At 34.6% G+C, this 27,450-nt stretch overlaps 1 protein-coding gene across 3 annotated transcripts in view; it reads right to left on the bottom strand.

Annotated features, from left to right (window-relative positions):
- Positions 1-3,211: 3,211 nt before the first annotated feature.
- PNG1 (peptide-N-glycanase 1) overlaps positions 3,212-27,450 on the bottom strand; it is a 286,311-nt gene continuing 262,072 nt past the window's right edge. For all 3 annotated transcript variants that reach the window (XR_016363877.1, XM_089825430.1, XM_089825431.1), the window contains 2 exons: positions 3,795-3,929; positions 3,212-3,667 (listed from right to left, as the gene is read on the bottom strand). Coding sequence is in view for 2 of the 3 variants with exons in the window: in XM_089825430.1 (XP_089681556.1) it covers positions 3,559-3,667; positions 3,795-3,929 (244 nt within the window). In the remaining variant the exon portion in view is untranslated. The remainder of the gene's footprint in view (positions 3,668-3,794; positions 3,930-27,450) is intronic.

Here is a 27,450-nt window from a genome sequence, read left to right as displayed (position 1 = left end):
TGATGGGTCCTAGCTACTAAGCCATTTTAGGTACTTATACAAATTTCTCATGAAGCATATTAAAAGAGAAAAACTAGTGAGAGAAAAAGTTCTCTCTAAATAGAGAAATGGCACAACAATGAAGGTACAAGTGAAGAAGATAGGTTGTAGAAGAAATGCCTCATGATATCCTCCCGAGGACTACTTGCACTAGTACAACAAATGTTCTCGTCCATGGGAGATAAATGCAAGACTATGAAACCCCCCATAATATAATGTTTGTATATGCTTGCCAGTAGATGATAAGGATGATCCACTCTCATTGAACAACAACACAAATATGTACAAGATGGCTTCCCATTCTAAATATATAAGCAACAATATGGTTTTCATTGAAGTTTGCACATGATCCAAAGACTGTGTTGTCATATTGGTTTGCAAGCCTTTAGTGCTAAAAAGTGGTATGTGTATTTTGTCACAAGGAACCACTTATGCTTTTTTTTAAGCATATATGGTTTCATGTGTAGCAATAAGTGACAAGGTCACATCGCTTGTTAGTAGACTACAATGTTCATCTCCATAATGCTTAAGAAGGTAAGGAAGTGCTAAAAGTCACAACTTGACAAAAATGTTCAAAAGCACGACTCAAGACAACATGTCACGAGAAATACAAATGCATTAAGTGTTCGTAACATGACTCATGTAAGTTCTCATAGGCATAACTCAATACACCCCTTTGATTAGATAATAGCTAACACCCAAATTTTTAGTATTTTATAACTTTGTATTTTTTACATTGCATCAAGGTCCACAAAGAATGTCAATTTTTTTAATTTTGTTAAAAAAAGTGCCCAATCTTGAGCTAATTTCTTCCAAATTTTTTTGTTTTATTACATCTACAATATAAAAGAAAATGATTCCTAAGATGGGATCAAACCTATATGTCCAACTACTTATTGGGGTTGTCATGGAAAATTCTTACTAATGACTACATTTGTCAAATTTTGCCTCTAGGTTGAAAATGGTGACAAAGAAAATTTGAACAATTAGAAGCATTTTGAATAACTAATAAACAATAATTAGATTGTTTCAATAGAGTAGATGGAGTGTTCATATCCAATAATCTAAATTTAAAAAATGTGTTTATTGCCTTGTTACAACAGACCTTGAAATGACTTAATTGTTGGTCATGTGGAGCTTCCAATTTAAACTTTGTTGAGCTTTATATACCACTTCATGACATGGAAGCCCATTCACGATAGCTAGAGGGATAAGGCACCCGAGAGAGAAGTGCTACTAGTGAAAGATGGCCAAGTCAAACACCTTTTTAAATTACCTTTGCATGTCACTAGATCCTCGTGCTTAGCAATCAAAGATGATGCTATATGAAGGTGTGCAAAGCTTCCATAGATGAGCAACAAATGAGGACTAGATCAAGGAGATTCCAACTATGGTTGCTTCTCTTTTCACATTGATGCAAAATTTATTTTGGTACTTCTATGTAGTAAATTTAGTGGTAGGTTTTATCTCAATTACACACACACACACACACGCACGCACGCACACACACGCACACACAACGCGCACACACGCACACAACACACACACACCCCCATGCGCACACATGCACACATGCACACACGCACACGCACACACACGCACGGACGCACATGCACACACGCGCATGGACGCACACGCGCATGCACGCACACACGCACGCATGCACGCACACGCGCACACGCACGCACACACACACACGCGCGCACACACACATACACATTTTCATGCAAAATTTATTTAGTGGTAGGTTTTATCTCAATTACACACACGCGCATGCGCACGCACCCATACGCACCCGCACACGCACGCACACATGCACATGCACACACACGCGCACACACACACACACACAATGTTCAAGGAAAAGTAAGACTTGTGAAAAGTAGATTCCAAGAGTAGTTGTAATGTTGTCAATTGGAAGAGTAATAATAGCACATTATGAAATTTGTAAGCACCTGCACACGCACGCACGCACACACACACACACACAATCTTCAAGGAAAAGTAAGAGTTGTGAAAAGTAGATTCCAAGAGTAGTTGTAATGTTGTCACTTGGAAGAGTAATAATAGCACATTATGAAATTTGTAATTGTTTTCTTTCAAATATTGAAGTTTTTCCTCTTGAATGTTTCCTCGGCATTTTATCAATTATTTTACCACTAAATTGGTGCCTTTTGTATTATTCTACTACTCTTCTTCATTTCATTTCCTCTATTATCTCCTTCATGGATGTTTCCTTGGCATTTTGTCAAGGTTTCACTACTAAATCAATGTCTTCTGTGATATCCTATTAATCCATTTCATTCCACAAGACTTTCATCCCAATAAAAAGAGAAAATTTAAAATATTTCTTTTAATCCTTGCTTTAGTCACATTTATAAATTATTTAAAATAAGTTATTTTATTTTATCATTATCTAATTTAAACCTATGAGAATAAAAGAGGTTAAGCGATCACTTCTAACTTCCTTAGATATGGACATTACATTCAAGGACAATACAATGTAGATGCTTGTACATAGTGACCACTAACAAATAACTTGCTCATACAAGCATCAACAGGTGACCAATAAAAGCTCCATACAAGCAAACACATTAGGAACCAGCCATAGAAGATGAAGAAGATGCTTTCATTTAGAAACCACCTTCAGATTAGATGCCAATTATGGAAGACCAAGAGTAAAATAACTTAGGATTCCACTTTAGATGTTTCTATGGAGAATTGGACATGGGTCCCTACAATGAAAACTCAACATTTTAACCAATTAAGCTCAACCTCTTGGACTGATCCTTTTGATAATTGATGAAATTTGGAAACGACTATACAAATTGTTTGTTGTATTTACTTCAATTTCATAATTGTAATGAGTTTCATTTGAATTGTGACACTATAAATATATTATATATGACATAATAATGGATTTTTTTACAATCAATCAGCATTCATCACTATGATTGATCAATGATGAAGTATCATACTATCAAATGTATGAGTGTGTGTGTAGCCTTACCCAAAAAAAAGTTTGCACACAAGCATATCCATACCCCATTGCCCAATCTCAGTTCCGTACCAGAAGTGGCAACTTGGTTGTCACATTTGTATTCAAAAAATAAGTTTTCTCCAAATGATAATGTGGATAGATGCTCCAAGAAACATAAAAAGTGCAGTAAAATAATAAGAATTTTGGATTCTACTTGCATTAAAAGTAGTAAAAACAACACCTAATATCCAATGAAATTCAGCTTCCGATATATTCCATCTATCCAATTCAGCAGGGTTTATGAAATGGATCCTTAAGCCACTGTGTTGCATTATTTCTTGCTTCTAAATTCAAACGACGACTTTCAACTAGTAAAACATTCCAATTGGATGAAGGTTAGAACATGATAACAATTTTCACATGAATTTTTCTTTGTATTGGATTGTTCAACTCTGAGCAAGAATTTTTGTATATACCATTCAATTTTTACTAGATTGAAATATAACTGCACCATATTTGTCTAAAAATTTATATAGTCACTACAAAGAATCTTTAGATGAAGCTTTGTCTTCTTTGGCATATAGATCAATGCAAGAAATTTGTAGTCGAGTTGTTGCATTAGGATTTTGCACTGATAGAAACCTGAACCTGGTCAAGAAATAATCAGTTTCAGTTTTATGTAGTTATAATGCGACTTAGATGTTAATGGACAATACACAAAGTATCAAATTAAGGCAATGCATAATCCTTTGAAATGCTTGTTAAAAACGTATACCTCAAAGTATTGAACAGCTTCTTTTCTGGAGCAATTGTAAAGGTTTTACACATGAATCGCCTCTCAAAAATTTGAGACTTTCTCTCATCAAGAATGTCCCAAGTTTGACCCCCATCAATACTTCCTTCTAGCACCCTGAATATGAATTGAAGAAATATTAATCTTGAACTACAACAAATTTTTGTTTCAATTACATACCTCAGCTAATCAATAATAGATTTTTGTTACTAACTTACTTCTAGTTCTTACCACAATTTTTTTTTTATTACAATGCAACTGAAATGACATTCTCCTATCACTACTTCTGTGGCTACTTAAGCTGCAACATTCTTCAAGCCGCCACATTGTAACAATTACATAATAGTATTTGTTAGAACTTAGAACAATCATACTGCCAGCTCAAATTTTCTTTTTTTTCTTTTTTTTTGGGTAAAGGGGGAGGGGGACTGCAGATATTTGATGCACAGTAACCATCTACAAGCTTCTAGCTAGGACCAGCTTATGTGCTCCATGTCATATGTTCTGCCGGATTTGAAACTGACAATGAGAATGGCAATTGTAATCAACCGAAACACTCATGTGTGCAGATAGGGTAGTCTCTACCCAGAAAATAGCATTTGCCCAAAATATAGGACATAATTATACAGGTGGTGTTATGATGATAAAAATTGCAATAAAAGAGCTCAGTTTGTATGTAACTGATGTCTGTTAGTTTCTCTTTCCTCTTTCAGACTGGATATATAGCTCCACATAGACTTCCTAGCCGACCTTGATACAGATTCCCATTGCAGATAAAATAGGTCAATGTCAAACCAATAATTATCAGCTAATACATTAATTTATCTTTCCTTTCCCAAATGCCTACAGGTCTCAATGTAGCCTTCCTAGTTGATCATTGATGAAAATCTACCACTGATAATGAAATAGGCATATATGTATGTACATATTTTGTGTAAGAAATGCTTGGTCTTAGATCAATTGATCGAGTGTATACACACAAACACACTTTTGTGCAAGAACTGCTGGGTGTTAGATCTCACTAAATCTCTTTCTGCTATAAATAATAGTTAATATCATATCAATGAGTTACAATACTTTGATCATTTATGCACTCTACTAGAAGCCTATCCACTTTCAATGAAATCTATCGATAATTCTAGGGTCCAAAGGTTCCTAATGCAATCAAGAAGAGTCATATTTATCAGAATAACATCAAGTACATGAAGAGTATGGTGTAATATCTAAAATCTGCTAGCAGAAAGCAAATCCTCAACTGGCCAAAAGTAATCTCAAGGGTAATTGGCCAAAGATGTTGGGGATAAATGGAATGTAAGGAATGTGCCACTATTGATCTTCAAGAAATACCAGCAATGAAATCTTCCTAAGGCTAAGCAGATGAAGGGAATGAGTCCAAGGGACCTGAATAAATAGTCAATATATGTCTTTCTAATAGCTATATTGATCTCAATCTTTGTAGAAGGTGAGAGGTCTATCCAACGGATCACTAAATAAAGAAAACCAATCCATACAACTTTCAATAAATGGAGGAAAAAACGGCCTCAGCATACCCTAGATAATTGTAGATGTGTGGGTACAGGTGGCAATAGGGAAGGGATGCCAATCAAATTAGAGTATATGAGCATTGGCTATATTATATATAAATGTAGTCACCAGAAGATGTGGCTATTGGTATTGAGATGTAATCTAAATTCCTATAATGGAGTTTCTTGGTAAATTTACAAACTGTAAATACCAACATCATTGCCATCTATGGAATCGCATACAAGCAATCATCTTCAAATAACTCACCAAATATAGATCTCTCTCTTAAGATCAAGCTGAATGATTAGGGGACTTGAGTGAATGAAAATAAAAGTTCAATTAGGAAAAACTCTGAATGCAAAGAGGATGGTAAACAAATTCATCCCATACAAGACATTAAAGAACTGTCTATTTGCAATGGATCAAATGCTTAAGCATAGTAGTAAGTTTTGTAACTAACCTCTCGATACAAGAGTAGTTGAGAGACCCCAAATTAGGGGCCCATATCACTGATCGACAAAGAAAGCTGAATTCAGTAATTTTCTTTGGGAGTTTTCTTTTGAAGAGTTTTGTTCAAAATGCACTTGAAAGCATTGATACTCCACCAGACAATACATGAGGAATATGCTTTAGCTATCGAGAGGTAGAACAGCAACATGAAATTACAAGTAGACATAGGTTGAGGAAATCTCCATTGATTGCCATTTGTAGTGAAATTGGAACCTATAAAAAGCATCCAAAGAGGAATTAAAGTTCATGGACGTTTCACTCAGGTTAACCAAAAGTTCATGAAATGCAAATCGGATTAAGAGCATCTAGTTGGGTTCAAAAATTCCAAAAGAATGAATGAGAGAACCACACCATCACCTAAAAAACAACATAAAAATCAATACATCCTATGTCAAAAGGATCGAGTTCAAGTTTGGCACCAATCAAATTTGAATGAAGTTTGATGAAGAAAACATTCACCATAAAGTTTGTGTATATAAATTAATTTTTTAATGAATCCATTATAAACAATATTATATTATATTTAAAAATGTAAAAATGTTATAATATAATGTGTAAAAATTTAATTTATATTATTAGTATATAAAGAGTGAATATACTAAATTTTATATGTACATATATTTACTAAAAATATTAATTAAAAACAAAACCCAAAGATATAAAGGTGCAAGTTTTATTTGAAAAATGAAAAGATTACAAATATATTTTGTATTTGACAAGGGAAAAATATTAAAATAAATACACAAACCAAATATAAGTTTTATTTGAAAAAGGAAAAAGATAAAAATTAACACAAAATCAATACATAAATGTTAAATGCAAGCAGCCATCAGTTTTGACATGCAAAATCCTTCAGTTCACTTGATGCTTTAGATAACTCCACACACAACTACAATAATGGGAACAAAAACCCATAATCAGAAATAATTGCCAAACATCTTTGTACTCCAGGCAACATGAACTACAATAACATAACAACTATTCTGTCGCAATATATCCTCTCTGACTAAAATAACTAAACATCACATATAATAATGTCCTTAGCAATTAAAATGTTCTTTGGCCTACAATTCCAACTTACAATCACACAAGAGTACGCAGAGACTATCTGCAACTAGAACATCATTCAACAAATCTGAAAATCAAATATGTTGCCATCATTCAACAAACCTAAAAACCAAAATACATTACTAGTTTATCAAAGCTCCTCTCCTTCTATGCAAACTGTCACTGCACGTCTCTTCATCACCTTCTGCTGATGACTTCTTATATGAGTCCCATATTTAAGCCCCTTTGATGGCTTTGGGACCATCCATCTCCATTCTCTTTTTTTTCTCCTATTGTTCATTTCTCTCCTCTTTCATTGATGTATGCCTTATTTTTGTTTCCTCCTTGACACTTCCCAACATGAACTGTTTCTGGCCACAGCAATTTCTAAAATGTCTGTTTTCCATGTTGACATTAGGTGTAGTTTAGTGAAGCCTCATTGCAATCCATTAAGGTATGTTGTCAAGATTAGCAGTCATTCCGTAGATTACTTGCCCAAACAAGGATCTATTTGTAAGGCCTTCAAATAGGCTGGCTATGCATTGGACATCTGGTTTCGAGCATATAAGGTAGAACACTATGGAAACAAGAAGAAAATTCGTGTATGAATTGAAGGATGTTCATGCCCCCTACTAAATCTCATTTAAATTGAAACAATTAGACGACACTATTTTAGCTGATGCCAATTGCAGATTTGTCTGATATGCTCTTCCATCAGACTCCCTAGGTAGGAAAGATTTGTGAGCATGGATCACCAATGGAGTTAGTAAGTAAAACTAACCTTTCAAGTTGGAATGACCTGCAGCGAACTCCATCACTGATGTAGATGGAGATAATATCTTCTTTCACGTCTTCCAACACTTAGATAGGATTCTTGTTGTCCTCCACCAAGTCTGTTCTTTGCTCATCTTCCTTCTTGTGGACTCGTGCTCACTAAAATACAACCTCCTCCAAGAACTTTCTCTTCTTCTCCCCCACATATTCTCTCCTCTTCTACCCTTTTTCATGGAACCTTGTCCATTGCAAACTGACCATCTCCACCAATGCCATACAACATTCTCCATGTATTGTATATACAATCAACTTCAATAAGAAAATCTACAACTACATATTCTCCCACCTTGACTAAAGGTAAACTAAACTCTACATCATAAAATTTATCCAAGCTTATGCTCCTTTCCTATTCCATCATGTTCAACTGTATCATGTACAGGCTCTTCATATTCCAACACTACAATCACATCTTCCTTGTCTTTCAATATCCCATTTTTCTTCACACATTCAAGTTTCTTTATCCACTCATATTCTATTGTCAAAAATTGTGCCCACAAATCTCTCTCTTCCACTACCTTACTACGAGGCATTTTCTCCTTCAATGCATTTTTTGCCTAGTACTCCACTCTTCTATCTTCATAAAGTTCTCCATTTATCACCACTAAACCTTCCTCCTTTGTTGCATTGTTCAAGGGATCAATCTCTTCCTCAAGAAACTCTTTACAACACACTCCTCATTGAACATTGGACCTTCATGCTCATCTCCTGCATCCAGATCCTCCAAGAAAATTCCTCCAATGTTGTAAATCTTCCCATTTTAATCTCCTCTTTCATCTCTTTCAAGAGAGCCCATGGCTCTTATCTCAACTTTTGCACTTCATGTCAATCGCATTCATCCATCTTTTCTTTCTCTCTTTCTCCAACACAAGGATCGTCAAAATCCATTCAATAACAAATCCTTTCTTCTATTTCCCTCTTTTCTCCATCAATCACCTCAAGTCTTTCCAACTCACCATTTCACCTTCCTTTCCACAACTCTTACTTCTATGCTCTACCCAAATTTTTTTTGGAATATTTACCCTCCAAGATCTCTTCTACCCACTTACTCTCACCTACCTAACTTCATGTTTGCTGGAGAACAACCAAATTACCTTGCACAACTTCTTTTCTCTTAACTCTCTCCACCTGCAAGTTTGTAGGCAGCAATTATGCCATGAATAGTTAAATAAGACTTTTTTCAGTTAATGTAATAAAACATTATTCTGAAGGGGTGTTAGTTGTGTGTCGTTAGTTGGTGACGGTTGGGGACTTAACCAACAGTAACGACTCTATTTGCATGGAGTCTAGAACAAGTGAAAGGTGTGGTCAATGTTGGAACTATTAAGCTATTAAACATATATCACTTTGTCATTTATGGTGTAATGTAATTCTATGTTATTCATGCTATTTTTGTATTTCATTTATCTCTGGTATAATGCAATCGTGTTGAATCAACATATACTGTGCAATCTACCTCAACTTAGACATCTAAAATTTTGGCATCATTTCCTAAAGTTCAAACTTGAAGGTTAGAGTGATGATGGGTGGAAGGATAGAGGCATAATGGGTCGTACTTTCAACTAACAAGTACTAATAACTATAAAGACATCAAAGAGGACGAAGTAACCCAAGAGGTGACATAGGGCCTTGTTCAAGCGTAGAACATAGAAGTAGACAAGTACATACGGCGAAAGGCAGAGAAGATGGCTCCCCACCAGTATGGTAAGTGTTGAACTTATGGTGAATGATGTAATGCATAATGTTCTGGGAAGCCTTCCAAGGTTGCTCACACGTAGATTGGTGGAACTCAAAAGAGAACAACATAGACAATATATACTGCAATGGTATGAGGAAAGGAATTGAAGGGAGGAAGAACCACACGATGGAAGTAAGCATTGCATATCCCCTAGCTCCAATAATTAAAATCTAAAGCCACTCCTTCTGAATAAAGATAAAAGGCGTACAAGGGAAGAAGTGCAAATTGAGAAGGAAGTGGAAAATGCTCTAAGATGATTTCTTTGTATTTAAGAACAAACACAAAGATGATAACGGTTACAAGAGTTGGCAGAAAAATCTCTCAACTCATCCAAACACAATGATGCTTGTAGGGAGATTCAAGCACCAACCACCCAATAGGAGTGAGAGGATATTGTGTGAAAACTACCACTCTCAATCATCACATGGGAAAAGGAGGGAGATAGTGAGCAGAGGAAATCTCCACCATTAGAAGTATCAAAACATTCAGAGGATAGTGACAAAGAAAAGGAACTTGAAGGGGACATGGTGGACCTCTTTGACATCACTCTAAGAGGTATAGGAAGCCTTTCTATATCATAGTCAAAGATAGGGGGAACATAACCATAGACTCCCAATAGTGGAGAGTATCAACACTATCAGCACGCGGATGACAGTGGTGGAAGGGAAGGAGACTCGTGCAGGCCTGGGGGTACAACAGAGGCACAAGGGTGTAGAGAATAAACCAACCCACCTAAATTTACCAACACACAAAGTGTTGTGTGGGATGAACATTTCAGACAAATGAAAAACTCCCTAGATTCAGTGGAGATGGATCAGAGGATCCTGCTCATCACTCCAAAACATGTGTAACCATATGGGAAGCCAACAACTAGAATGATGAAGAATACTCGCTCAAGGCATTCACATACACCCTTAGAGGTCTAGCAATTGATTTGTATATAAACCTTAAGGCAGTAAATAGGTCAACATGGAATAAACTAAAGGATGCCTTTGAAAAGGAATTTAGACTACTCCATGATGATGATGAGGTGGTGGCATAGATCTATAATCCACACCAAGGGAAGAGAAAGACAGTTCAAGCCTACCATTGTAGGCCGAAGGAACTAATTATAAACTGGAGAATCGATCCACAAATGGCCTAAAGAAGAGACGGTTTATATAAGGGTTGACCCCCTTCATCCAAAAGAGTATGATAGTAGTACCTCCATCCTCCTATAAAGAGGCCTACAACCAGGCGATGGATATTGAAATTGGGAATAAGACATTGCAAAGTAAAAAGTGGTTAAGTAATGACACTTTAGACAGGGACAACGATGGAGAGTCACGAATGATTCAAGTGCTCCACAAAGATATGATGAGGATGATGAAAGAAATGAGGGTGGAAAAGGAGACAAAGGAGGACAAGGAAATATGGTGTACAGAGTGCAAGAGTGAAGGGCATACAGAAGCTAATTATCCCAAGAAATCATTGTGCAACATTTGTCAGGTGCTAGGACATTATCTGAGGGAGTGCATGTACAACCTGAAAGTAAGGAGCACACAAGCGTTGTTTCTCCAAGGAGAGTATGCAACTTTGTCTACCACACTGCCATGACAAAAGAATTATAATGCTTTGCCCAGTGGGTACCATAATAATGGACAGGGAAGCAACAATAACAGTAAGAACAACACACTATGAAGCCATATCCAATACAATGTGAAGGGACGACCCATGATAAAATGCCATAGATGTAATGAGTGAAGTTAGTTCGCGTGAGATCACTAGAGTGGGCAAGGAGGTGGACGCATCATAGTTCCGAGAATCGCCATAATCGCTAGTTTGGAGATTCGATTCATGCTTGGTATTTTTTTGGAGCTGGTGAATTGAATCATCGATTTTTTGTCATGAATCGCCAATTCATGTGATTCATGCAAAAAATCACATGAATCGGCTGTGTGGGAAGCCAAAAGTGAAGACATTTTTAAAATGAAAACATGTTTTTTAAATATATTTTTTTGCCTTTCCTCTTTGTTTTAACCCCAAAGGGCCTTCTAACTATTTAACATGAGTATAAGAGAGGATCTTCATCTTAGATTCTTACATACATACGTTTTATGGATCTTCATGGATCTTCATCTTACATACATACGTTTCATGGATCTTCCTCTTAGATTCTTACATATATTTATGATTTGATGGCTTATGGATCTTCATCTTACATACATTCGATGATTTGAATCATTATAATCCTATGATTTCTATTTACTTCAGCTATAGCATACAATTTGCATTTTACATGTAACATAGTTATGTATGTGATGGATTTATCATTTATGTTCCATGTTTATGTATGTTAACTTCTATCTGATGATGTTATAGCGTGTTTAAGTTATATCCAATAAAGGGTGTATGAAATAAGTTTTAAATTGTTAAAATCTCAAAATTTCAAAGGTTTTTTAAATTTGCCAATTTGTGGCCGATTTGATTCTGATTCATGGCCGATTCGCGATTCGATTCAGCCTTGCTGATTCCAATCCGATTCAAATTCTCGTTACTTTTCTATTCACAAGCTCTAATTTATCATTTTTTTTGCTTTCCACTTTTCACAAAACTAACTCTCTTTTGTTTTCCATACACACATTTCAAACCAGGTAAAACTTTCATTGAATGAAGTAACTTCATACATTTCTTACTCATGTGCCCAAGTCTATTGTGCCATAGAGTTGTTTCAGAATCTACAACATCTGTTTGTTCTCCTTGCTTAAATACAACAATTGTTCCCGAACATTCATTTTTCTCTGAACAATTAAAGTAGAAGGAACAGTGTGACCAATACAAAGATATAAAGTGCCTACTTTCACACCATTTGCTACTATAAGGAAACCTTTTGAAACCTTTCAATTTTGATCATTAAAGGTAACTTGCAACCCTTGTCATCTAGTTGCCCTGCTGAAATTAAATTCCTACTTAGCCATGGAACATGTGTCATGTCCCCAATTTCTGCCCTTCCTTAGTGACAACATTTCTAGCAGGTTTGGTCTATTATCTGGTTCCCATAAGCCAGCAGAGCGTAGGGGGAACCAACCCAGGGGCTTTGAGAGTCATGCATGAGCTTCCCAAGTAGTTTGGAGCAGTAGACAATAGTTTCCTACAATTTAGGAGGGATTCCTAATTTGTAGGGATTGACTAGGAGGGGTCTACGAGGCATTTGGAGACCTCGGCAAACGTTTTGGAGACTTAGAGTGCATCCCCTATTTTTTAGGAGGCATTCCTATTTTTTAGAAGGAACTCCCAGTTCAGTGACAGTTCTCTCAGAGGTTGACACAGTAGGGGAGAGTCATTGGGACTCAATTTTGGTTGATTGGAGCTGTCTCCTACTTTTTAGGAGCATCCCTAGATTTTAGGGATGGACTGCCAATTGACCCATCTTGACTGGCATCAGTCACAGACAGGTGACAAGGTCAGATTCATGTTTGATTGGTAATTTTGGGCCTTTTGGGACCATTTGGGAAATATTTTAATATATTTAAATATTTCCTAAGTTGGTGATTAAATAAATTAAAATAAGGTTAATAATATAAACATTTTGGAGTAATAAGGGGATTCTGGCTTCAGTTGATTAGGTACACCTATGTGTTATAGCTCGTTGGAAAGGTCTCAAATTATTATACATGATTTTTACTATCTGTAAACTTTTTGGTGCCTTTAGTTATGGAATTTTAATAAAGTAATGTTTTCCCTATAGCATGGATGATTTTAATTGGGAAAATGTTATTTTATTATATTTTATTTAAAGGGCAAAGTGTAATTTCCCTTTAGAGTTCGATTTATAGTTGGAAGGGGATATAAGGAGATGGAGACCTAATTTCTTATTATCTTTTGCATATTGAAAAAATTGTTTTTGTGAAATGGCTCTGAGAGAGCAATTCTTCATCTGGGATGCAAACCTCAGGTTTTGGATTGGCTGGGACGTAGCCCTCAATAGTTATTGGTATTGGATTCTTCAGACAGTGTGCGTTGCTATCAGGGATAGAGTACGCCATTCTTTATTGTGGATTCAGGTTGCAGATTTATGGTTTCAGCGTTGCAGATTGATTCTTTCAGTTGGGACGTGATCCTTGCAATCTTAGGGCTGCCATTTGTAGTAGGTACACCCCATGTGGACTATAGGGAATGCTTGTATTCAGCCTCAGATGTATCCTTGATTCATGTTCATTATTCACCATCCACTTTGGTATCATTGTTGGATGTAAGCTCCTTGGAACTGCATTGGATTTATTATTTGGCTTTATAAATCAAAAATCTGCCTGGTACGATTTATAGCAATTCTAATTTGGCTCTATGCTCTTATTTATTTTCAGTCTCCTTTCATGTTTATTGTTCATTATTCATTACTATTGTGAAAACTATCAAAAAACACAAAACAAAAACAAAACCTTCTGCAACTTCTGTCTATTCTCAAAGACCATCAAAGAAATCACAAGAAAATATAGTTTATTAATTTAAAAACTACAGCAGATTAGCAAGGGCATCCATTAGGGATCTTTCAACATGTCTTACCTCTTGTACTAACCAATGATTCCCATTCTGCAACTTTATCCTAATTTTGCCCTTTCGAACAATCTGACAAGGTCTATTATCCACCATATACACAAGCCCAAAATCCCCTTGGACATAATCAAGAAAATAACCTTTATGGGAATAACATGAAATGAAGCCACTGAATCTAAAACCCATGAAACATCAACACTTTCTAAAGAAAGAAAGAAAGAAAACATCTTCTTCGGATTTATTATTGACCACATTTGCCTCCTTATTCCCTTCTTGTTTGTCTCCTTCATTGTTCTTTCGAGTCCAACAATCTTTCTTCTTATGCTCGGGTTTCTCAGAGTACCAACAATCTCTTGGTCTTCTTGATTGAGACATCCACCCCTTTGATTCTTCTCTTGATTTCTCATGATTTCCAAAATTGTTTCCTCTCATTTGTTCTACCTCTGTTTTGTACATTCGTTAAAAACACTTCCTAATGTAGATCCACCTCAACTTTTCCTACGAGTTTCCTCACTCAGAAATACCACTAATCACATCATCAAATTATAGGATATTAGATCCAGAAACAAAACTACTCACACCATTACCAAGCCATTCCATCTTTTAGGCAAAGAACAAAAAGTCAAGAGAGCCCTAATTTCTTCATCAAAATTAACATTTACAGAAGATAATTGACCGGTAACTGTACTAAACTCATTTAAATGATTTGTAATAGATCCACCTTTCTGCCATCTTCATATTAAATAAACACTTCACGAGAAATACCTTATTTGAAGCGGAGGGCTTTTCATACAACTTTGCTAAGGTTTGCATCAACTTTTCAATTGTCTTTGCTTTTGTAATATTAATTGTCGCCGATTGTGCCAGGAATAAATCAATACTTCCAAGTGCCTTTCTATCCAAAATATCCAAGTCTTAATCTGTCATAGTAGTTGGATTCTTGGATTTTCTTTACAATTTCTGCCATAAATCCTTCTAATAAATGTAGTCCTCCATTTGCATTTTCCATAACTGAATGTTTTGCCCAATAAACTTCTCAACCTTCAGTTTACCCTCATTTTCCATCACTCTCACTCAAACATGAGACTCTCACTCAATCGTGAGACTTTGTTCCAGAGGATATTTGAAACAACTAGGCTCTAATACCACTCGTTAGGATTAATGTGACAGAGATAACAATTACATGCAAATATATCCAATATCAAAAAATAATAAAGCACACAAAACAAAACACAAGACATAGATTTAACATGGTTCACCCAATCCAGACGCAAGGACCCCTATAGATCAGATCTATATGGCAAGGGGGACAGGCTCTATCGGATGGAGGGAGATGTGCGGACAACCACCAAACAACGAGTTCAATATCATTATTATCTAGTGATTACAACTTGATTACAATTTGTAATCCCTTACAACTCAGTACTACTGCAAGAAGCTACTATTTCATCACACTCTATGAAATCCCACAAGTACATTTTGAAAAATATGTGACTACGTGACTAACAATTTTAATCACATGACTAAAACTGATCACATTCTACTATTTCTTTGTAATTTACAACTATAAGTGACCAAATATCTGACTAATTTAGTCATTGGGTAAAATCATAAGATCAACCAAATAAAAGCGACTAAATAAACTACTGAATAAATGATTAAATACTTAGTCACTAATAATTAGTCACCCAAACATGTATGTGGTTGAGATTTGACATTGTGTTGAGAATAAAATCAATATTCTTCATATATACGATAGGAACTCAATTCTTAGTCAAAAAAGAATTACTACAATAGAATGCCCTTGTTAACACATTACTACCTTCAATAAGAAAGTAGGAAAAAAAAAAAATCCAAATAAATGTTTCTCAAATGATTCCAAGAGGCAATTCATCCTTTGAAGGTACAAAAGCTATTAGATTTGGCTATTTTTAAGCTCATTGATAAACATTGCAATTGTCCTAGTAGTTCATTCTATGTGAAAAATAATTAAACTCTTTCTAACCATTTTGAGTTAAACAAACACCCATTATAATGATAATAACAATATGCAATGAAAACTATGTGTTCCATCCAATCTCATTAGAGATGCGTTCTTGAACCGCTACTCATAAAATATGGCTCAATGAGTTCTACACAAGAGCTATACAAGCGATAGCAATATCACAATTTGACTAGATATCAAAAATATCTTCTACTTAACATATATAAATGTTTAAATAAAGTTAAATTAAAAAAGTAAAGATAAATAATGATTTAAAAATTAAAAAATATAAATTAAGAAATATTAAATATAATTTAAAAACTAATAATTAATAACTCGTAGTTAAAAATATTGATAATTTATTTATAATTTATTATAATAAAAATATAGTTAATAATAAATATCATTAAACAATGCTAAGCATTAATTTTTTTAATAAAATATATAAAGACTTGGATTCCCAAGTAATAGGTACCATTTGGAGGGAGTTTCATTCATATCATTTTCCCACTAGTTAAGCCCATATACACTCTTTGTTTTGTTCCTTGAAAGCCCATTTGAAATGCTACTGTGTTCTACATTTGCGAAGCTCGCATGGTGCACATTCATCCTCCTCTAATCTCTATGTTATCGATTGGTAATCTCCAAGGTGATGACCTTATACTGTAAGTTCTAAATACCATTGAAACCCTTATATCTATTTTACTGTTGCCATAAGTACTATCTTACAGATGAGAAATATATATTTTTTGTTTGGTATTAAAGGTGAGAATTAGTTGATTCAATCTACAAATAATTAGTAGCTCTGTAGGAGTTACATAGTTGATACAATCTATACCTGAGTATAGAGCCAAAAAACTCCTGGCCAGCCCTAACCACAACCTTGATTATAAAAGAACTCAAGCATAAACCTGGATCATTCTACACATGAATAGCTTTGGGGTCCTACGACAAAAATAAGAGCATGGCTTACAATACTAACTTCTTAACTACAATGCAAGCATTTCTTCATCTTGATTTCCACTGATTGATTGAACACCATATTTATCTGAGAAAAAATCAGTCTCGTGCTTTGCCCAGAAAAATAAGTCATTATTACAAGGTATGTGCACAATAAAACACCCATTGCACGAATATCCTTTAATATCTTGTTGTCAGCTATTGGAAAAGGCTTGACATAATCCTTAGAAATAGTCATAATTGTACCGTCATTCATAACATCAATGATCATAACCCTGAATGGAGAGAAGGAAAATTTCCATATCAGAGAAATAAGCATAAATCTCAACACAATACTTCAGGTCAGTAATGGTTGATCTAAAATGAGAAATTCATGAGCTTTTGGTGTTTTTTATGTTCCACATTTTATCAATGAGTTAAAAAATGAAACATTACTTATTGATTATCTTAATTTTTTTAGGACTGAAATTTTACTTTCCTTAGTTTTAATCTATAGAAGGTGAAGCCCTAGGCATGTCATTTTTATCATCTTAGCCTTGAATAGCTCCTCAATTTTACTATGATAAAAGGGTTCTTAGTAGGATAGAAATATATAGGGCCAGATGACTTATAAATATGGGATGTCCTGAAGATATATCTAAGCTATAAGAGTGACTTTGTTTAATTCAGGTTGTAGTGAATACACTGGCAATTGATTTTGAAAAATACAATGTATAATATGTTAGTCTTGTGTGGAAGCCTCCATAGTACTACTAGACAAGTAAGGTGGCTTATAGGCCCTTAGTCCCAATTAAGATTAATTTTGGACCATTTTAAAAACCTAAAGAATTTCCATAACTTGACAGTTGGTTAATCTATATTTAGAAAATTCCAAGAAAATTCTCTTTGCAAGTAGAATCCTAGACCTTATCTAGCATACTTCCCATTTGTGGACATCAAACAATGTATTCACTAAAAGACTAACATATTCTACCTTGAATTTTTCAAAACCAATTGCCATCGTATTAACTCCAACCAGAATTAAACACATCACTCTTATAGCTTAGATATTTCTTATTGACATCTCATATTTACAAGTCATCTTGCACTATAGATTTCTATCCTTTATGGTAGAGTAGCTTGGCATTTTTAGTAAGAATCCCTTTCGTCATAATAAAAAATACGTGCTATTCGAGGCTAAAATGATTACAATGTCATGCCTAGGGCTTTACCTTCCATAGATTAAAACTTTGGAAAGTAAAATTTCAATCATCACAAAGTATAGATAATTGACAAGTAAAGTATTATTTTTTTACTTATTGATAACATGTTGAGCATAAGAAAAACCACCAAAAGCTCACAAATTTCTCAATTATAATCAAGCATAACTAACCTAAAGTGATCAAGACTGCATATATCATATAATTCTTCATTCTCTGAAAGATGGATTGACATATTAATAAAACATTATTAATTAATGATGACATTAAGTCCTAGCCTAGTAAGAATAATATAAGATGCACTGCTAGCAGCATTAGCCATGACAACTCCAATGCTGGCATTTTTCAAGGATGGAGCATCATTAACACCATCTCCATTCATGCCACAGATATGCATCATCTCCTAAAGGCACTTTTGTGATGTCCCCTCCTAGCTAGAGACATCACTCTAGCTTTGGATTAGCCTATCAATGGACCCTCGTAGGCTAGTGGAGATGGTTACAGGGTCACTTGATAGAGGAGACTTGTTTGGTGGCACATAGACTTCCTTTATCCAGGCTCAGAGCTTCATTTTGATCTTCATTTGGCTTCATTCAGACATCATTTTCTCTACTTACTATTTTTAGTAAGTGTTGAATCATCGAGATGGACCCTTGCTTTTTTTAGAAATGAGGTATGGTCGTATGCGGCTTTGTTATGTAAGCCCCCAATTCAGATGACAGGCGAAGATGATGAGTAATAATGGAGATATTAATATTTATTTGGCCAAAATAAATATTAAGTTTTGAGCTTATATTATTAGATTATTAATATAATTTTATGCTATTACTTAAGTCACTTAAATGAAGGGTCAAGTTATCATAGATGGAGCCAAGTGAATAATTAATTATAAAAGAATTATTTATACAGCAACATGAGAGTTTTAAGTGAAAAAATTAAAAACTGGGAATACATCTTTTATCTCACATTGGCCAGGGAAGTGTTTGAGCTCTCATAAGAAAAGGATAAAATGGACTTATGGGCTCATTCTCAAGTATGTTAGGTGAATGTTATTTTGTGGAGAATATTTGTCTTAGGCTTGTGGATTTTTTGAGGGTTTCAGCCTTTAGGAAGACTATGTGCATCGGCACAAGAGAACGACAAGCTTTTGTGTATCAACATTTGAAGGCTATGAAATACCAGCTGATATTACTTTAGACTTAGCTTCATACAGGAGTCAAATTTGCGCAGATTTGTGGAGATTCCTTTTAGTATTGCAAGTTGATTGTACCATAATAACAAGAGTCGCCTGAATCGCCGGTTTGGCGATTTGATTCATGGTTCCCAATATTTTTGAAACCGTGAATCAGTTCAGCGATTTCATGGCATGAATCTCCAGTTCATGTGAAAACCTGCATGAATCACCTCTGTGAATCGTGAAAAATTGGTCACATAGGTAGGGAAAAAGTCAAGTCAAATTTTAATAAAAACACATCTATTTTTAATATTTTTCTTTCGTTTCCTCTTTGTTTGAACCCTAAAGGGCCTTCCAATTGTTTAGCATTAGTAGAAGAGAAGAAAAGTGAGAGAGAAGAAGAGAAAACAAAATCCACAAGTTTGCAACCAGCAAGAAGGAAGAGCACCCAAAAAGGATACGTTTACATATACTAATTGACATACATTTATAGATACTGATAGACATGTGTTACATGGATCTTGATTCTTCATCTTACATGAATTTATGGTTTGATGTCTTATTGTTCTTCATCTTACATATATTCTATGATTTGACTCATCATGATCCTATGATTTCTATTTACTTCAGCTACAATTTACATTTTACATGTAACATAGTTACGTATGTGATGGATTTATCATTTATGTTCCATGTTTATGTATGTTAGCTTCTATTTAATGACATTATAGCATGTTTAAGTTATATTCAATAAAGGCTGCATAAAATAAGTTTTAAATTGTTAAAATCTCTAAATTTCAAGAGTTTTTAAAATTTTCCGATTTGTGGCCAATTCATGGTTGATTCACGATTTTATTTTCCCTTGCTGATTCTGATTCTGATTACTTTGGGAAGCATGCTCTTCAAATGGTGTGTCCTGGGTAAACACAAGGATTCTAAGTGTCCTAAGGGGAAGGGGGTAAATTTGATAAATGTCATACAATTTGAGGAGGTCCTAGCAATCACAAGGTCCCAGACGAAAAAACCCACATACCTTGATTCATGTATGGAGAAAGAAAGGTTGAAGGAAGCCAAAATGGAAACGAAATTGGCAATAAAAGAACAGAGTTGAATGCATGATACTCCCGTAAGGTCAGCATCAAAAGCCAACATCATACAATAGATGTTGCGGATGATAGTCCAGCCACGAGTGGCACACCTATTGGAGACGCTACCACAACTAAAGGTAGCAATCACTAACATAGATGACACTAACAACAGTCAAGATATTGGCAACCACGAGGCGAAAGAGAAAGGAAAAAAGATGCGAAAGCTACTACCTCAACTAGTGTGACGGATCCTATGTTGTTGGCAGTGGACGTAAACGAACACCTGAGGTGGTCGAAATGGAAATTATGGGATGTACGTTGACCAACACTATTGTAGATGGAGGATTTGGCATAAATGTACTGCCAAAAGAAACATGGAAAGCCCTTGGTAAACCTACACTCTGGTCGTCAACCTTGCGCTTGGCAGGAGCTGACCAACATGGTATAAAAACAATCGAGACACTCATCACACAAAAGGTTGTTATCAAAACCCAACAATTCTTTCTAGATGGAATATGGAATGGTGAATATGGAATGAAATGATGCACTTGCATGCAATGATGGAAGGTGAAGTGAAGTGAAATATGCTCAAGTTCTTGGGAAAGAACTTGCAATTTCTGCCAGAAGAAGAATAATAAGAAAGCAAGCAAACAAACAACGAAAACAAGTGCAAAACAAACACATCCCTTTGGTTTTAGACTCAAACATGTTAAGAAGAAAGTTGCTAAGTGCGATTTTGAATTTGGAATTTGGGAAAAAACCAAAAGTATAAAAATGAGAATTTTCATTATTTTTAAAGGCAAAATGCACTTTTCGTGGCATATATATGAATAAGTGTGCAACATCAAGCTAAAACATGCATGGAAATAGAAAGATAAGCATAAATTGATGAGCAAGTTTGAAAATGTCCACTTACTTGGAGGTTAATGAGCCAAAATAGCAAGAATTATAAACTTTGAAGACTAATTCTCCTCCAAATCTGGATTCTCAAACAATAAATTGACTTCTTCCATACTTGCATTCAACAAATATTAATGAGCAATAAAGGGTTGAATTTGACATGAGAATGCCAAAAACATGGTCTCCAAAGGCAATAGCATGTTTTGAAAACATGAAAATATGCATGTTTCACCTTTTGCGAGTCACTACATATTTTAAAACACATGTAATGACATGTTTTATGTGTTTTCAAATGACATTTTCATTCATATCGCACCTTTTGGGTGCAACTGCATATTTTGATGAAAATGTGCTTGTAGACATGGTATGCACAACTTTAGTGGTGAATTAAGCACATGTCAATTTAATTTTTTTTTAAATATTACTCTAATGGGTCATAAATAATATTTAGACTACATACTTAATATATAATGTGCAAAAATCATTAAAAAGGTAAAATTTACTAAGAAGTTTAAAATAAATTTTCTAAGAAGTTTGAAATAACATTCAACATTAAATCAAACTATATAGTTAATATAGTCACTTAAGTGAAAAATTAATAGGATAAAGTAATTTAAAAACATAACATAGAGTGAATTTATTAGTTCCTGCCAAGGCAGGATACTATAGCATTCATTGAAATGCAACTGTTCCATTTAATTGTCCAATGAGATTTGAGTATTTTTTGACAACTTTTTAGATTTCTAAAGTTTTAATATATATTGAAGTTTTTAGAATTATAGAGAAAACATTTATCTTCAATATGATTGGCTGCTTTTTGCTACAGTAGTGTTTTTGGCTCACTTAAGAACTTTATACACTCCAATGTGGAAAAAAAATGAGTAATAAATAAAGTTGAAAAAGCACCATAAATATCTTGTACTTATTCTAAAGACAATAATAAATGAATTTTTAAAAGTATCATAAATATTTTGTACTCATTTGAGAACAATAACAATCTTGAAATTTTTTTATTTTATTTTTTTACATTCTACAATATTGTTGAAGTATTTTTATTTCAATTTAAAACAAAATTGGCACATAATGACAAAAATTGTACCACAAGATAGATCAATGTAATTATCCAAACAAAATAAATCTACCTCTACAATATTTTTCAAAAACTATTATTTGTCTTGCTCATCATTAATTGCTTAATACAAAATAGACATTCTCTTGGTCACATATGATTTAAATGTATTTCTATATTTTTCTTTTACCACAACAAAATCAATATACATTATGTATCAATGACATTTCATTTTTTAAATTTTGTATTAGCTTATTAGTCAATGTTGTATTTGCATATACAAGTATAATACAATTTATTTTTTTACTCAAATTTTTTTACGAACTAATTATATGACTAATGCAATAACAAATTATACATCGGCAGGAACTAGACGCTATGCGTCCTTGTTTATAAAAAGTGAATGTCAACTTCAAAATATAACATGATATTTTTAATTCATGCAGTTGGACCTAAAAAGTCCACTTTTTGAGCACTAAAACGGTCATATCTTTTGATTGCCAACTTCGATTAAGCCCTAAGATATACCAAATTGAAGTGAAAACCGAAAGAAATAACTAAAGCAAAACAAAAGGACCAAAAACCAACAAACACACTCAAAAATGCAAAAAGGGACATTGAAGGCTTCAAAAATCAGGTATAGGCTCAACAAACAGAGAAACTAAAAAGACTTGACGAAAGCCTTCGACAAAATGATTCATTATATCAATTGGGGTTGATTGGTTGATCAATATTATCTAATTAAATAACGAACTAAACTTAGAGAAAAATGAAACTAAGTTGAAATCTTTTTGTACTGTTACCTACATATTGTGGTGACAAAATGCACAACAACAACTGGCTTTGCCTAGTGAATGCTACTCATTTGTTCTTAGAAACAAAGAGTGAATAGAATCCAGTTCTCTAAGTGCCTTTATCCACTCCATTGGGCTATAGAGTGAGGCGACCAAAAACAAAAATGAATCTAACACGACTAAAGCAAAAAAAAATTAATAAAATGAAAAATGTGCAAGCACACTTATTAACAACAATGAAAAACCTACCTAATTAAAACTAGTCAAAAATGCAAACTTCTAGATGAAACCATTTATGGGTTCAACAAAATAGTTACCTTTTTTCAGCATCTTGCAGTACTTTGCATGTTCACATGCAACTTCATACAAATAGAACACAAATAACTGGAGCAATGATGTCAAGATTTGATGTAACACGTCCTAGAAGAGATGGAAGAATTCACCCTTTTGAGATGAATCACGTGTATCACTTCTCCATGATAGGTCCATAAATTGAAATTGCTCCTGCAGAGCTGAACATTTTTCTTTGACATCTTCTTTGATAGTATTTTCATATTTAGGTACATGTGGAATCTCTAGCTTTCGATTAGCTTCCAACCATGCAAGATGTCGAATTGGACATCTCGTTGATTGAACAAATTCTGAATTTTTCTTGCCAACTGCAACTTGCTTTACTGGTTCATTATTCAGTAGCACTTCAGGATTTTCAAGAAAATCTCGCTCTTGTAATTTCAATATGGACATGACTACGCTGGCTGCCTCAATATACTGCTCACAACCTTTTGACTTGGAAAAGCCTTTATTGTTTATAAGAAATTCCTTTTCAAGATCCGGGGTAGAACATTTATGCAAAGTGTTTCCAAGTTCATGACCTTGAGACACAAACACATAATTTTCAGCTTGATTAGAACTTTCTTGCATGTCCACTTTTATGACAGGATTATTTGAAGAAATGTTTTTCTTCCTTATCTTTTCATCACTAACCTTCTGAGATTGCACACACTAGATATGAGAGTCGCCATCTATGTCTCTTCATTTTCCTAGAAGAGAATAGCAAGATTACTAACTTCAGATACATGATACTTCACCGCTATCTTCACTAATGGTGCTTCAATTGCAAGCTTTTTGATGGTGAAACTAATTTTTGTTGAAGAGCTGGAAGAGGCCTCCTTTGTACATCTTCATGAGGAATGAAGAACATGCTTTGAGCTATTTGGTTTTTGAGGGCAAGTAACTTATTTGCTAACCTCTGCACTATAGGATCTGTCCTTGTGCTAGAAGAAAATGAATTAGAAGAACGATTACTTTCTTCAAACTCGCTTCAATTCTTATCTTTCCAGTAAGAATAAGACCATCTTCAATTTCTATTGCCAGTGTTTGTGCAGCTGCAAGAGTAGTCGGGGCTTCTCTCCTTAATAGAAAACTGACTTAAGGAATTTGAGCATTGATAAAGAAACGCTTCAAATTGACACTTGTAGGTTGAGCAGCAACTAGAATTCTTCGTGTCAATTTGTTGAAATGAGCAACAAATTCACGCATAGGCACATGAGATGATTTCCTCAATTAAGTTGGTCTAATAATGAATGAGCATCTTCAGGAGGTTTGAACCTTTCCTCAAACTTGGCTATGAGAGTATCCCAATTTGTGATAATACGTGATGGTAAATCATAAAACTAATTAGCAAACATGCCTTGTAGAGTTTCCACGAACAACCTAACAGACATGTCCCCATATTCAATAGCATGAACACCGCATGCAATGTAAAAAAAGAAATATGTTCATCAGGATGTTCTTCACCAAAAAACTTGGGAAAGTTCTTTTGTGAGCCATCAAGAAGATCACATACAGTTGGAGTTGGATTCAACAGACCAAACGCATTTCCCCAAGGACCTTGGGCCATTTACATGTCCTTGGTAAATACATGAAACAATTACAATGAAAAAGGACACGAGTATGCTTCAAATAAAAGCATGAGACTCTAATGTGCGTCGTGTCCCTAGTAGAGTTGCCAAAAAACTGTTGGGTGGATATTTTGCAACTGACACTTTTGGATAAATCTAATCACAAAATAGGTAGACTAGCCACAGCGTATGAGACAAAGTCTCTCCTACATTAAAGGTAAGGCTTCCCCTTCTCACCATTCCTTGGATCAAAAACTCAAGGTAAGCAAGAAGTTGAAATATTTTGTAAGGGGTGTTATCAATACTATTTCCTCTTATCCTTAAGAAAAGAATCCACTTACTTGTGGAACGAGTAATGGGAAAGATGAAATCTCTAACTAAACTTCTATCTAGTAGCTGGAAGTGCTGATACCAATAAACCAACACCAACTTAAAGGCTGATTGAAAGTGTACTAGTTTGGCTCTAAGCTTTGTTTGTTTATTTAATTTATAAGAAAGATAACTACCATTGGGGCGCAAAGACTTCCAAAAGTAGATTTTTTCTATTCTATTCTATAAGAAAAACCTCTAAAATTGGGACACAAAGATTTCCAGAAGTAGGGAAATTCTAACTATTTTTCGTGAATTTGAGATGACAATACAAGCTATAGCCAAAGCTTCTAGTGTATGTATTACCATAGTCGCTCCCAGTCAAAGCTTTGACTCCAATTGCTTCTTAACTTACTATGCTCTATTATTGAACACACAATAATAACATGAATCAAAGACAATAGGCACAAATTATAGTCAAAGCTTTTAATTTTCTCTATAACAATTGCTTCTAGTGAAAGCTTCAAATCCAGTTGCTTCTTTTATTCACTTTTCTCCCAAATTAGTACTACGCAATCAAAGTTCTGCTTGCACAACTTTGGCAAAGCTTTCTTGAATACAACAAAAGATGATTTTTACAATGAGGGGTGTACTCTTTATATAGGCAAAGGAGTTGAGAAAAAGATGGAGGAAAAAGTGGCAGCAACTCAACCAACTTTGACCTGGTCTAACTACCAAGAGAAATTATTGGATTTCATGTGATTGCACTTGTAAATCGTATTACATGTAATTACACATTTTCATGTAATACACCCTCTCCAACTACAAACATGAGAGAAAAAGACGAAAGTATTAAGGCTATTGATTCTGAACATATCAATATTGTAGACTATCCACAAAATCCTTGCACTGCGTGACGATAGTAGGATCGTGGATTCCTGTATTCTCTTTGACGAGTTTCTAGTTGTGATTTGAAAAATCAATGTGATCAAGCTTTTCTTCATTCCAAGTTGTGAATTATCTTGTTAGACTTGCACATTCTAGATTTTCCGACAATGAGAAGACCACCTTGACGGTGTCCCAATGTGAACTAGGAACAACTTTCCACCAACACCTTTAATTTTTTATTTTTTGAAGCAAAGTACTTGGTGCATTCCCACATGAACTCAGGTTCTCAGACAACCATTGAGAAAATGAAGATCAAATGAAATATTGCTTCTTCAGAATCAAAACATGCTTTCTTGATGGGATATCTCTATTTTTTGAAGAAGTTTTGACATATGTTGAAGAGTGTGCCGCAACATGAAGATGATAACATCTTCCAATCAGTTTGAATCCTTGAGAATTTTAGAATTTGAGGTACAATGATTAATCCATGAGGGGTGGGTATTCAAAGTATCGATTTGACACTTATGGAACACATGATGGCTTAAAATGAACTGGAAAGCATATGAATTTGGATCGAAAGGGCCAAAGTTGGACTTGAAAAAATGGATTACATGTGGGCAATGATGGGCTTTTGTGGGTATGGCCAAGAATGCAAATTGAAATGCATATGTATGCATGAAAATGATAACTTTTGACTTTAAAAGTGTGGCCTTTAGTCAAAAACAAGTTCTCTAGATGTCTTTATATGTAAAATGGATTACATGTAAAATGAACATACATTTAGGTTTGGAAGATGGAAATGTGTGTAAATGGGAATGAAGGATCAGATTGTATGTAAATGTGGATGGGGGGTGAGATTACATGTAATTGCACATAGAGAATGAGATGCAATGTGTCATGACATGAAAAGTGGAATTACATGTAATTGCTCTTGAAATGTAATTGTATATGAAAGGAATGGATGCAATGTGCATTGGCATGTAATGGCGAATATGGAATGAAATGATGCACTTGCATGCGATGATGGAAGGTGAAGTGAAGTGAAATGTACTCAAGTTCTTGTGAAAGAACTTGCAATTTCTTCCAAAAGAAGAAAAATAAGAAAGCAAGCAAAGAAGCAACAAAAATGGTGCAGGAGCACCTTAAGAAAAGGCAAACCCTAATAGTGATTTTGGCTTCTAGATCGTCT

This window comes from Cupressus sempervirens, chromosome 4 (assembly GCF_028749045.1).
Source record: "Cupressus sempervirens isolate cs-2001-9-10 chromosome 4, ASM2874904v1, whole genome shotgun sequence".
Taxonomy (NCBI): Eukaryota; Viridiplantae; Streptophyta; class Pinopsida; order Cupressales; family Cupressaceae; genus Cupressus; species Cupressus sempervirens.
Note: the sequence above shows the minus strand (reverse complement) of the source record. Positions and strands in the feature narration are given on the sequence as shown.